General features: G+C 44.1%; 1 protein-coding gene across 4 annotated transcripts in view; it reads left to right on the top strand.

Annotated features, from left to right (window-relative positions):
- Positions 1-13,468, top strand: part of CPN1 (carboxypeptidase N subunit 1) — a 41,173-nt gene that overhangs the window by 7,606 nt on the left and 20,099 nt on the right. For all 4 annotated transcript variants that reach the window (XM_001106976.5, XM_015147916.3, XM_077947231.1 and 1 more), the window contains exons 3-5: positions 5,355-5,510; positions 9,881-10,063; positions 11,528-11,639. In XM_001106976.5, coding sequence (XP_001106976.3) covers positions 5,355-5,510; positions 9,881-10,063; positions 11,528-11,639 — 451 coding nt within the window. The remainder of the gene's footprint in view (positions 1-5,354; positions 5,511-9,880; positions 10,064-11,527; positions 11,640-13,468) is intronic.

Raw genomic sequence — 13,468 nt, 5'->3', positions numbered from 1 at the left:
ATGCAATGGAGATGTTCCTTTAAAAGCTGTGTTTAAAAGGCAGGGTTTTTGGCCGGGCGCGGTGGTTCACGCCTATAATCCCAGCACTTTGGGAGGCCAAGGTGGGCGGATCACCTGAGGTTGGGAGTTCGAGATCAGCCTGACCAACATGGAGAAACCCTGTCTCTACTAAAAATACAAAAAATTAGCTGGGCGTGGTGGCACATGCCTGTAATTCCACCTACTCAGGAGGCTGAGGCAGGAGAATTTCTTGAACCCAGGAGGCAGAGGTTGTGGTGAGCCATGATTGTGCCATTGCACTCCAGCCTGGGCAACAAGAGCGAAACTCTGTCTCAAAAAATTAAAATTAAAATTAAATTAAATTTAAAAGGCGGGATTTTCTTGGGGGGAGAGTACGTTAAAGCATATTTTAAACTGACTTGAGGATAGGGCTGGGGGGTAAGTAGAGACAGAGAGCGCGATAGAGCCAGGACGTTGAACCAAACACAAACTTGACTCTTGCAGTCTCACCACTTCCTGTTGAAATTACTCAACAAATGAAGAAAGATAACTTTCTTTCATCGCTGGAAATCAGGGTGGTGCCCACTACTCTTCCTCAAGACCTGAGTTCCCAAAGAGCAGAAAAATTGGAAAGAGGTGTGGGAGGGAATTCCAGCCTAGCTGATTTCCTTCTATTAGCCCTTTCCTGTGTTGCAGTGGGGAGAGTGGAGAACCAGCTCAGTCCTGCTCACATCCATTGCAGGAGGTGGGGTGGGAGGGAGTGGGGAAAACCCCTGCCAGTCCACTGAATCTTAGAGCCATTTCTGGGAAGCTGGTTACCTCTGCTCACCTGCTGTGTTCTTGTTCAGAGGGAGTAGATCTTGAACCTGAACCCGAGAGGACCCATCAGGTTCTCAGACTCTCAGAGATATCTGCCATACCCAGAGGCAAGCTGTCTGCGCGGCTACACAGAGAAGAACTTCCTGGCCACCAGACTTTAAAGCCATGTGTAGGTGGCCAGAATAATGCCTCCCACCAAAGATGTTCACGTCCTAATCCTCAGAACCTATGAATATGTTATGTTACTGGGCAAGGAGGAATTAAGGTTGCAGATAGAACTAAGGTTGCTTATTAGTTGACCTTAAAATAACCTGGAGTATTGTGGGGGGATGGGGCCCAGTGTCATCAATGACAAGGATCCTTTAAATGTAGAAGAGGGAGACCAAGGTCACAGTCAGAGAGAGATCTGAAGATGTTATGCAGCTGGCTTTAAAGATGGAAGATCCTTGGCCGGGCGCTGTGGCTCATGCCTATAATCCCAGCACTTTGGGAGGCTGAGGCAGGCAGATCACCTGAGGTTGGGAGTTTGAGACCAGCCTGACCAACATGGAGAAACCCCGTCTCTAATAAAAATACAAAATTAGCCGGGCATGGTGATGCATGCCTGTAATCCCAGCTACTCGGGAGGCTGAGGCAGGAGAATCACTTGAACCCAGGAGGTGGAGGTTGCGGTGAGCCAAGATCATGCCATTGCACTCCAGCCTGGAAAACAAGAGCAAAACTCTGTCTCAAAAAAAAAAAAAAAAAAAAAAAAGTGGAAGACCCTAGGAATGTGAATAGTCTCTAGAAGCTAGAGAAGTCAGGGAACAGATTCCCCTAGTCCCATGAAGGAACGTAGCCCACTGACACCTTGCTTTTAGGGCTGTGAGACCTGTTTTAGTCTTCTGACATCCAAAACTATGAGACAATACACTCGTGCTGTTAAAACCACTAACTTTGTGGTAATTTGTTACAGCAGTAATAGGAAACACAACACTAACCATGTTTATGAAACCTTCTGTTAGGGGAAGCCCTTTCCTGCCAACCTAACTACTGACCAGTGTGCAGGGAAATCAGTGGATAACGCTCATAGCTGTTTATGCTGACGGTCAAGAGCTGCCTTGATATAAATAAGCAAGCAGTGACAAGCCCCTGGAAGCATAAAGAAAATCATATGTCACAGAAGTGTACACCAAAAGCAAAGATCCGATAAATGTTTTCCATTGGAACAGAACTGATGTAGGAAACTTACAGGAACTTCAGAACAATTATGTTTTCAATGGGATCTAAGAATGAAATCCAAGCAGGGTGCCATGAAAAGAGGAGAAATCTGAGAATAATACTGAATTCTTAGAAAAAAATGTAATCTGCCGCATTTTATTGCTTAGAAAAGGGGAAATATGAGAGCGGCAGTTCATCTGTGAGATTCTAGCTTCCTGGCATCCACTCATTCCCTTCCAGGAACAGCCTACAATTTGGGCTCCACCTTCTCAGTCTACAGGGACCCACTTGGCACTATTTCCCTTCTCCAATGCCACACAAAACATTAAATGGAATTTTAATTTTGAATGAGCCTTGTAACATATCTCTATTCTATCGCTCTATGTATTTAGTTATTTATGTGTATGTCCATCTCCCCATGTGTACTATGAACTCCTAGAAGGCTAGACTACAATGTCTCACTTGTCTCTTTCCCCAGTGTCTATCTGAGAGCTCTGGATAGAGAATGACTTAAGTAAATGTTGGTTGACTAAATAGATGACCTAATGAGTGAGTGGATACATAAGCAAATAAATGATAAACCTGAAATATGGACAGAGAAATGAAGGGATCCACAAAGTTGATATTGTTCAGAAGAAAGATAAACAAGGATCCTAAGTTTTTTGAAAGGGGGAGAAGTGAGTTTCTCTAGTGTAACCACTTTGAAAAACAGTTGAACAGTTTCTCAAAAAATTAAACATAAGGCCGTAGTGGCTCATGTCTGTAATCCCAGCACTTTGGGAGGTAGGTGGATCACTTGAGCCCAGAAGTTCGAGACCAGCCTAGGCAACATGGCAAAACCCCATCTTTACAAATAAGTTAAAATTAGCCAGGTGTTGTGGCTCATGCCTGTAAGTACCAGCTACCAGGAGGCTGAGGTGTGAGGATCACCTGAGCCCAGGAGGTTGAGGCTGCAGTGAGCCATAATCATGCCATTACACTCCAGCCTGGGCAACAGAGCGAGACCCTGTCTCAAAAAACAAACAAACAAACAAAAAACAGTTAAGCATGGACTTACCTTATGACTTGGCAGTTCTACTTACAGATATCTACCCAGAGGAAATGAAAACATACATCCACACAAAGACTTGTGCATGGATGTTCAAAGCAGCATTATTAACAATAGCCAAAAGGTGAAAACAACTCAAATATCTATGAATCTCCCCCTACCACCCTTTGCCAAAGTTCGCATTCACCTGAAATCTGTGACTCTGACCTTATTTGGCAATACATAGTCATCCTTCAGTATCCGTAGGTGATTGGTTCCAGGGCCCCCCACCAATATCAAAATCCTCAGATGCTCAGGTCCCTTATATAAAATGGCATAGTATTTGCACATAACTTATGCACATCCTCCTATATACTTTAAATCATCCCTAGATTACTTATGTTACCCAGTACAATGTAAATGCTATGTAAACAGTTGTTATAATGTACTGTTTAAGGAATAATGACAAGAAAAAAGTATGTACATGTTCAGTACAGATGCAACCATTATAGGCCTAACTACATTTTCAATCAGAGGTTGGTTGAGTCCACAGATGTGGAACCCATGGATATGGAGGGGCTACTGAGGGTCTTTACGGATACAATTAAGTTAAGATGGGGTCACATAAGATCAGGATGGACTCTAAATCCAGCATACCTGGTGTCCTTGTAAGAAGAAAGAAATTTGTGAATAGAGATGTGGACACACTGGGGAGGAGGCCATGTAAAGATGAAAGCAGAAATTAGAATGATGGGTCTACGAGCCAAGGAATGCCAAGGACTGCCTCCGGCCACCACAAGCTGGAAGAAGCAAAGAAGGGGACCAGAGAGTGTGCTGTCCCTCTAGTTGACTTGATTACAACATCTAGCCTCCAGAGAATAAATTGGAGAATAAATTGCTGTTGTTATAAGCCACCTAGTTTGTGGTGATTGTTATGGCAGCCCTAGGAAACTAATACAGTTTCCTAATACTAATAGTATTAAACTAATACTCATACTGGTGAATGGATAAACAAAATGTGATAAATCCACGTAATGGAACTATGCAACAATAGAAAGAAATGAAGTACTGATACATGCTACAACATAGATGAACCTCACAAACATTATGTCCAGTGGGGGGGGAAAAACCCACAAAAGAACAGATAATGTATGACCCACTTATGTGATCTGTCCAGAAGAGGCAAGTCTAAGGAGACAGAAAGTTATTAACTAGGTCTGGGGTGAAAATGATAAATGGGAATGAGGTGTCTATTTAGTGTCACAGAAATGTTCTAAAATCAGATTGCAATGACGGTTATACAACTCTGTAAACATACTAAAATTCATTGAATTGTACATTTAAAATGAGTGAATTTTACAGTATATGAATTATATCTCAATAAAGCTGTTCATAAAACACTGGGATTCCCATGATCCTGAAACACCCTACTCTTACTAGAACTTCTCTTGAGATATGTACCTCTTACCTGTGATCTACAGGGAACTTGAAGCACACCACTGTGACTTTGGATAAGTTAAAGATGAAAATGATTCATCTTCCTGTGATGGGGGCTAAGGGAAAAAAAATGTTACATCATTTGATGAAGCTAATATCTAAGAACTATACAATGTTCTTCAAATATAGGATTCATGACCGCATGCGGTAGCTCTAGCCTGTAATCTCAGCACTTTGTTTGTTTGGTTTGTTTTTTTTAGACAGAGCCTTGTACTGTCACCCAGACTCTAGTACAGTGGCGTGTTCTTGGCCCACTGCAACCTCCATTTCCTGGGTTCAAGTGATTCTCATGCCTCAGCCTCCCGAGTAGCTGGGACTACAGGCATGTGCCACCACACCCAGCTAATTTTTGTATTTTTTAGTAGAGATGGGGTTTCACCATTTGGGCCAGGCTGATCTTGAACTCCTGACCTCAAGTGATCCACCTGCCTCCGCCTCCCAAAGTGTTGAGATTACAGGCGTGAGCCACTGCACCTGGCCTCTCAGCACTTTGGAAGGGTGAGGTGGGTAGATCACTTGAGCCCAGGAGTTTGATACCAGCCTGGGCAACCAGCCTCATCTCTACCAAAAAAAGAAAAGAATAAAGAACAATTAGTGGGTGTGATGGCATATGCTTGTTATCCCAGCTACTCAGGAGACTGAGATGGGAGGATTGTTTGAGCCTAGTAGGTAGAGGTTGCAGTGAGCCAAGATTGTACTACTGCACTCCAGCCTGGGCAACAGAGTGAGAACCTGTCTCCAAAAAAATAAGTTAGAAAATATAGGATTCAATCTGAAACCTTCATTTTTCATCTTTTCATTTTCTCCTTAGGGCCCAAACAAGCATGGGTATCTAGTTGGCAGGAACAATGCAAATGGAGTGGACCTGAACCGTAACTTCCCTGATCTCAATACCTATATCTACTACAACGAGAAGTATGGAGGCCCCAACCACCACCTGCCCCTTCCAGACAACTGGAAAAGTCAGGTAGGAGATGAAATTTGCAAACAAAGCAGGTAAATCAGCATCTGGAATTTCTTGCAGAAAGACTGCTAAGACATCTTTATATCAACTAAACAAGCAAGAATTAAGCATCAACTCAACTCAGTGTTAACCCATCTAAATCAATAATATCTATTTCTTCTGTGTCTTTGTATTTTTCTCCCTCAGCATAGAGCCCTCCATGGAGCACACACTCACTAAATGATTTCTTTTTCTTTTTTTTTTTTTTTTTTCAGATGGAGTCTCGCTCTGTCGCCCAAGCTGGAGTGCAATGGTGCGATCTCAGCTCACTGCAACCTCCGCCTCCTGGGTTCAAGCGATTCTCCTGCCTCAGCCTCCTGAGTAGCTGGGATTAAAGGTGCACACCACCACGCCCAGCTAATTTTTGTATTTTTAGTAGAGACGGGGTTTCACCATGTTGGCCAGGCTGGTCTTGAACTCCTGACTTTGTGATCTGCCCAGCTGGCCTCCCAAAGTGTTGGGATTACAGGCGTGAGCCACCATGCCCGGTTAAATATTTGACATTAGTGGTGATTGTGGTGAAGGATATGAAAGCAGTATCATTTTGTTGCATGGTTCTTAACAGTTTTCCAAAATTATTTCACAGCCAGTTTCAGCTGATCATGACATCATGTGAAATGCACCAAGCAGTGTTATCCATCTCTATTTTATAGCTATTACACTTAGAGAGAAAATAATTTACATTCTCGCAGGTAATGATTGATGGAATCAGGATGAAGACGTAGGCCTTCTGATTCTTATTCCAACATTCTTTCTACTACGCTAGAACGTGGACAGAATCATTCTATAGAGAAGTCTGTCTTACATGTGATAAGCTGTATGCTTACCAACAATTAGCTATAGAAAGAGGTTCAGGCTGGGTGTGGTGTCTCACGCCTGTAATCCCAGCACTTTGGGAAGCTGAGATGGGAGGACTGCTTGAGGCCAGGAGTTTGAGACCAGCCTGGGCAACATAGTGAGGCCCCATCTCTACAAAAGAAAAATACAAAATTTAGCTGGGTGTAGTGACACATGTCATAGACTTAGCTATTTGGGAGTATCCCTTGAACCCAGGAGTTAAAGAGTTCAAGGTTACAGTGAACTATTGTCCTGCCTGCTCTAGCCTGGGCGACAGAGCAACAGACCCTGTCTGCCAAAAAAAAAAAAAAAAAAGGTTCAGGGAATCTAACCTTTAGTTTTTTCTTTTCCCTTTTTTTTCTTTTTCTTTCTTTCTTTCTTTTTTTTTTTTTCTTTTTTTTTTTTTGAGACAGAGTCTTGCTTTTTTACCCCAGGCTGGAGTGCAGTGGCACAATCTTGGCTCACTACCACCTCCGCCTCCCAGGTTCAAGCGATTCTCCTGCCTCAGCCTCCTGAGTAGCTGGGATTACAGGCACATGCCACCACGCCCAGCTAATTTTTGTATTTTTAATAGAGACAGGGTTTTACCATGTTGGTCAGGCTGTTCTCGAACTCCTGGCCTTGTGATCCGCCCGCCTCAGCCTCCCAAAGTGCTGGGATTACAGGCATGAGCCACTGTACCTGGCCCCTTTTCCCTTTCTATATGACCCTTGACTACTTTATCATTACTATACCCTCCCTGATTTCCCTTCCTCTTCCAATTGGAGGATCCCATTCAATATTCCTAGGCCTCACTCTCCAAGAGGCCTGTAATGGAAGTCCTTGGTAACATGAGTGGTTTCACCCTGCTGGTGGGCCTGCTTCTGAAAATAACTAGGCATCCTCTGAGCATCACTGCCACCCCTGGTGATCACGCTGTGTGGGAGAGTTTGAAATGTTCTATTTGTGAATGTCTAAACTTAGAGACTGGGGAAAGAAAAGGAAAGCAGGTGTAAGCCTTTTAATTGGGAGTTTCCCAAATGGAATATTCTGGGATTTTTTTCTCCCTTGAAAATGAAGCAAAAGCCACGCTGACATGTTAGATTTCAAACAGCAACTATCCTCTTGGTTCAAGTAAATAGTAAATAAAAAGTAACTTTGTAAGGCTGGGCACAGTGGGTCACACCCTGTAATCCCAGCACTTTGGGAGGCAGAAGCAGACGAATCAGCTGAGATCAAGAGTTCGAGACCAGCCTGGCTAACATGGTGAAACCCCATCCTACTAAAAATACAAAAATTAGCTGGGTGTGGTGGTGGGTGCCTGTAATCCCAGCTACTTGGGAGGCTGAGGCAGGAGAATTGCTTGAACCCAGATAGCGGAGGTTGCAGATAGCATCACTCCACTCCAACGTGGGCGACAAAGCGAGACTCTGTCTCAAAAAAAAAAACCAAAACCAAAAAGCAAAGAACTTTGTGTTAGTCAGCATATCCAACCAGAAGAATGTTCTGATGTATTAAACTTGTTTCTCTAAATAAAATAAGGTAATTGAATCAATGATAACTAGGCTCCCACTCAATCCTCTGTCTAAATTTTAGGAGAAGAAGCAATGAGGTTTCCCTGGCTCTAGACGGAACAGCCTTGAGGAAGAGGAACAGTGAGAAGCTGGCCTTGTTCTGATAGAGGCTTAGGACACAAAGATAGAACTGCCCCAGAGGGTCTGAGCCCTGGTCACAGACCAAGACTGGTGCCCTCGCACTTATATCCATTCTGATTGAGACTCAACCCTATTTATCCAGTCCCCCTGGGATGGAAAAGATGGAACCTTTAGAGCTGACCGTGGTCCAGGAGGAGCCATTAATACAGTAACACTACATAATCTCTAAGCTTGTTTATCCTGAGAGGAGGAAAAATGCTGCAGACTGTAAATTATTTACTTATGCCGCAAGTCCAAGTGGATTCAAGGCTTTCTTTGGCATACTATCACTCACTAGCAATATAATATGCAAGAGACGGGGTGGAATTTCACTGCTTAGCCAAGACTGGTCCATCTGACAGTATGTCTAACCCATGAAATTTGGATATGACCACAGGAGTGTGTTCTACATGTCAACATTACAGCAGGGAAGGAGGAGGTTAAAAACCATCACTGTAAACTAGCGTTTTTCAGATTGATTTATTGGAGTCCTAAATTTCTGCTAAGATGACTTAGAAGTCACTGGAGCAGTGGTAAAATGGGAAACCCTTTTCTAGGGTCCAGAGAGAGGCCAAGCTGGGGCTCCGAGCTCTCCAATCATGGTATCTCTTCATACAGAACTTCTCTTTTTTGGGTGGGAATGGTGGCTTACACCTGTAATCCCAACACTTTGGGAGGCAGAGATGGGCAGATTGCTTGAGGAGTTCAAGACCAGCTTCGGTAACATGGCAAAACCCCATCTCTACAGAAAATACAAAAATTAGCCAGGTGTGTTGTTGCATGCCTGTAGTCCCAGCTACTAGGGAGGCTGAGGTAGGAGCATCGCTGGAGTCCGGGAGAAGGAGGCTGCAGTGAACTGAGACTGCACCACTGCACTCCAGTCTGGGTGACAGAGTGAGACCCTGTCTCAAAAAACAAACAAAAAACAAACAAAAAAAACCCCTCTGTCTCTCTCCCTTTCTTTCTCTCTCAACAGACTATTTTTTTAGGATAGTTTTAGGTTCACAGCAAAATTGAGCAAAAAGTACAGAGTTCCCATATACTCCCTGCCCCACTCCACCCACCCCACCATCAGCGTCCTACCCCAGAGGGGTGTGTTTATCACAGTCAGTCATGAACCTACCTTGACTCATTATGAGCGCTCTGAGTCCTTAGTTAGGTTACTGCTCTCTTGGTGTTGTGCACTCTCTGGGTTTCAACAAAGGTATGATGATATACAGCCACCATTATGGTATCATACAGAATAGTTTCCTTGCCCTAAATGCTCTCTGTTTACCTATTTTGTATATTGGGATTCCACATAAGATTTCATTTTGAAAAAAGTTCTAGGCCGGGCGTGGTGGCTCACGCCTGTAATCCCAGCACTTTGGGAGGCCGAGGTGGGCGGATCACAAGGTCAGGAGATCGAGACCACGGTGAAACCCCGTCTCTACTAAAAATAGAAAAAATTAGCCGGGCGCAGGGGCGGGCGCCTGTAGTCCCAGCTACTCGGGAGGCTGAGGCAGGAGAATGGCGTGAACCCGGGAGGCGGAGCTTGCAGTGAGCCGAGATTGCGCCACTGCACTCCAGCCTGGGCGACAGAGCGAGACTCCGTCTCAAGAAAAAAAAAAAAAAAAAGAAAAAAGTTCTACACACTCCATTGTTGAAACCATCATTCCAAAGGTCGACATTTCCCCATCTCCACTTTTCATATCCGTCAGGACGCTCACTGTTTCATTCAGACATTTGATCTCCTCAGGCCACTTCCTGGCAGACTTACTCTAACCGCCGTTTGTTTGGTAGCCTCAGTTGCCCCTTCACCGCCAACCTCTCGCCTCCTCCCAGGTGGAACCCGAGACCCGGGCGGTGATCCGGTGGATGCACTCCTTCAACTTTGTTCTTTCAGCCAATCTCCACGGAGGGGCGGTGGTGGCCAATTACCCGTATGACAAGTCCTTTGAGCACCGGGTCCGAGGGGTCCGCCGCACCGCCAACACCCCCACGCCTGACGACAAGCTTTTCCAGAAGGTATGTGGAGCGACAGCTTGTCCTGCCAGGGGAACTTGGGGCTCAGAAGATGAGCTTAAGGTCAGTAACAGACCCCTTTTCGGTGCGAGACCACAGAAAATAATTGAAAATACCGCTTGCTTGTGAGGTGCTTACAGTCTAGTAAATGACATTTGGTTTTGAATAATAAGCCATAGATTCATAAAAAAGTAAATACAAAGAAAGCTTTAAAGTAATTACCACGATGCAGAAAATACTTAGGCTAATGATGAGCAAGAAATATGCCCGAAGACTAATAGCACAAGTGTCATTAAATGTGAATTTTGGGGGGTCTAAAGTAGAATTTTATGATAATATATCCATATTAATGAAAAATAGACTGTGATGGTATTAGGTGGGGCCTTAAAAAAAGAAAAATAGACTACATGAAAAAAGTTTAAAAAACAGTTCAAAACAATAGAATAAAATCAATGTTAACATTAATTTTATATTAATATATAAAATGGTATAATATAATAAATTTGTAATTATTGGCCTGGTGCGGTGACTCACGCCTGTAATCCCAGCACTTTGGGAGGCCGAGGCGGATGGATTGCCTGAGGTCAGGAGTTCGAGACCAGCCTGCCCAACATGGTGAAACCCCGTCTCTACTAAAAATATAAAAATTAGCCAGGCACGGTGACAGGTGCCTGTAATCCCAGCTACTTGGGAGGCTGAGACAGGAGAATCACTTGAACCCGGGAGGTGGAGGTTGTGGTGAGCCAAGATTGCACCACTGCACTCCAGCCTGGACAACAAGAGTGAAACTCCATCTCAAAAAAAAAGAAAAAAAAAAAGTACTAATATATTAATATATATCTATATAATATAAATGAACATTAATGATATTAAGTATTAATCATTAATGAACTACATGGTGAATAGCACATTGTTTTTTTCTCCATTGATCTCACTTTGTCCACTGTATAGTAAATAGTAATGAAGGAGAATTGTAGAGTTCAAATATATTCCTCTCCCTCCAACACACACCTCTCACCCCCTAAATACACATTACTTTTCCTGGAGAAGTCTTGCCTTACTTACTCCTTGATTTATTTGACAAAATTCGGCTAGAAAATGGCACAAAAACAAGGAATCTTCAATATCATCTAGTGCGACTCCTGACTGCACAAGAGAAAACTCAGCCCCGAGATAGTGACAAAATCAGAATACAGATCTCCTAACTCTAGTCTACCACACATATACTCTCTTAGACACACAGTCACATTCACACACATGCATTCACACATACCTACATACACACACTCATACACACACACATACACACGCTGTCTCTATCCCTGATCCTATTTTCTTTCACTAAAGCAAATAATCCACTGTTTATGTACCCAGCAGGGCTTCTTGGCTTCACCCTAGTTGTGAGTAGGAGCATTGCCATTTGAGTTGGGAATCATCAAGGTCGTTTTCCACCTGCTTTTCCTCTAGCTGGCCAAGGTCTACTCCTATGCACATGGATGGATGTACCAAGGTTGGAACTGTGGAGATTACTTTCCAGATGGCATCACCAATGGGGCTTCCTGGTATTCTCTCAGCAAGGGTAAGGGGAGTCCTGGGAACTGCTCAAGCTGAAGTGGAATAGTGCTCATTTCTCCTTCTAAATTCCCAGTTTTCCCAGGGAAACAATGGGAATAGCATGGAGTTTTGCACTCAGGTTGAGATCTGGAAAATGGGGAAGTCTCAGGTTGACATTTAGTCATCATCTTGTGATTCTTTAAAACTAAGGTGGGGATGGCTGGGCACAGTGGCTCACGCCTGTTATTCCAGCACTTTGGGAGGCCGAGGCAGGTGGATCACGAGGTCAGGAGATCGAGACCATCCTGGCTAACACGGTGAAACCCTGTCTCTACTGAAAATACAAAAGAATTAGCCGGGTGTGGTGGCGGGCGCTTATAGTCCCAGCTACTCAGGAGGCTGAGTCAGGAGAATGGCATGAACCCAGGAGGCAGAGTTTGCAGTGAGCCAAGATTGTGTCACTGCACTCCAGCCTGGTCGACAGAGCGAGACTCCGAGACTCCGTCTCAAAAGACAAAAACAAAAACAAAAACAAAAAAACTAAGGTAGGGCCACCTTTTGGTCCTGTAAAACTGGTGGTTTACACAGTAGATTAGGGCATATAGTCACTTGTGGGATCTGAGAGTAGATTGGGTTGAAACCTGGCTTGCCAATTTACTAGTCATGTGGCTCTGGGATAATTACTTATTCTCTCTGTGCTTTCATTTCCTCATCTGTAATTAAGAATAATAAGGCCAGGCATGGTGACTCATGCCTATAATCCCAGCACCTTGGGAGGCCAAGAAGGGAGAATCTCTTGAGGCCAGTAGTTTGAGACCAGCCTAAGCATCATAGCAAGACCTCATCCCCCTACCAAAAAAAAAAAAAAAAAAAAAAAGCCAGGCAAAGTGGTGCACACGTGTAGTCCCAGCTAATGGGGAGGCTGAGGTGGGACGATCACCTGAGCCCAGGAGGTCAAGGCTGCAGTGCATTGAGCCAAGACTGCACCACTGTACTCCAGCCTGGACAACAGAGTGAGACTCAAAAAAAAAAAAAAAAAAAAGAAAGTGAATACTTGCCTCATAATTTTAATATAAGTATTAAATAAAATAATACACATAAGGCATTTAGAAATGCCTGGCTTATAAATGTTGTAATTGTATTTTAAAAAGTAGCACAGATGTATGCCTCACATAGCAACAGATGAGCAGAGGATCTGACCTGGGCACAACCAGTTCCCCTGAGATACGCTCCCTGGACCCTGACTGCCTGGCCCCAGCAAGCAGGGGTTTGCCATGGACACTGGCTATTGATAATGTAGGCTTCAAGAGCAGAAACCTCCACAAGAGACTTCTGTCCCTATCCCCTGGGCCTTCCCCGTGACCAGGGGTCAAGATAGAACCTTTGTTTATGAGCCTTCACTGGATTGAAGGATAGAGAAGAGTCTGGAGCAAGAAGCTGGGTTCTTTTAGGAATCATTCTCTAGCATCTGTCTTTCCCCATCCCCTCAAATCTGACCTGGCCATGGCCCAGGCAGCAGATTGGTGAGAGCTGAGTTAGTGGCTGGTCCTGTGCAGAGTAGAAGAGGTGCAAAACTGAGGAGTTGCCATGTACTGGGAGGGTAGACTGGGGACGAAAACTTGCTTGAATACAAGGCACTGCTGGGCGCAATGGCTCATACCTGTAATCCTAGCACTTTGAGAGGCTGAGGTGGTAGGATGGCTTAAGGTGGGAGTTCGAGGCTACAGTGAGCTATAATCATGATGCTGCACTCCAGCCTGGGCAGCAGAGCAAGACCCTGTCTCTGAAAAATAAATAAATACACACATACATAATTTTACATTTTTTTAAAGTTACTTTCTTTAGTTTGCATTA

Source organism: Macaca mulatta, chromosome 9 (assembly GCF_049350105.2).
Source record: "Macaca mulatta isolate MMU2019108-1 chromosome 9, T2T-MMU8v2.0, whole genome shotgun sequence".
Classification (NCBI taxonomy): Eukaryota; Metazoa; Chordata; class Mammalia; order Primates; family Cercopithecidae; genus Macaca; species Macaca mulatta.
Note: the sequence above shows the minus strand (reverse complement) of the source record. Positions and strands in the feature narration are given on the sequence as shown.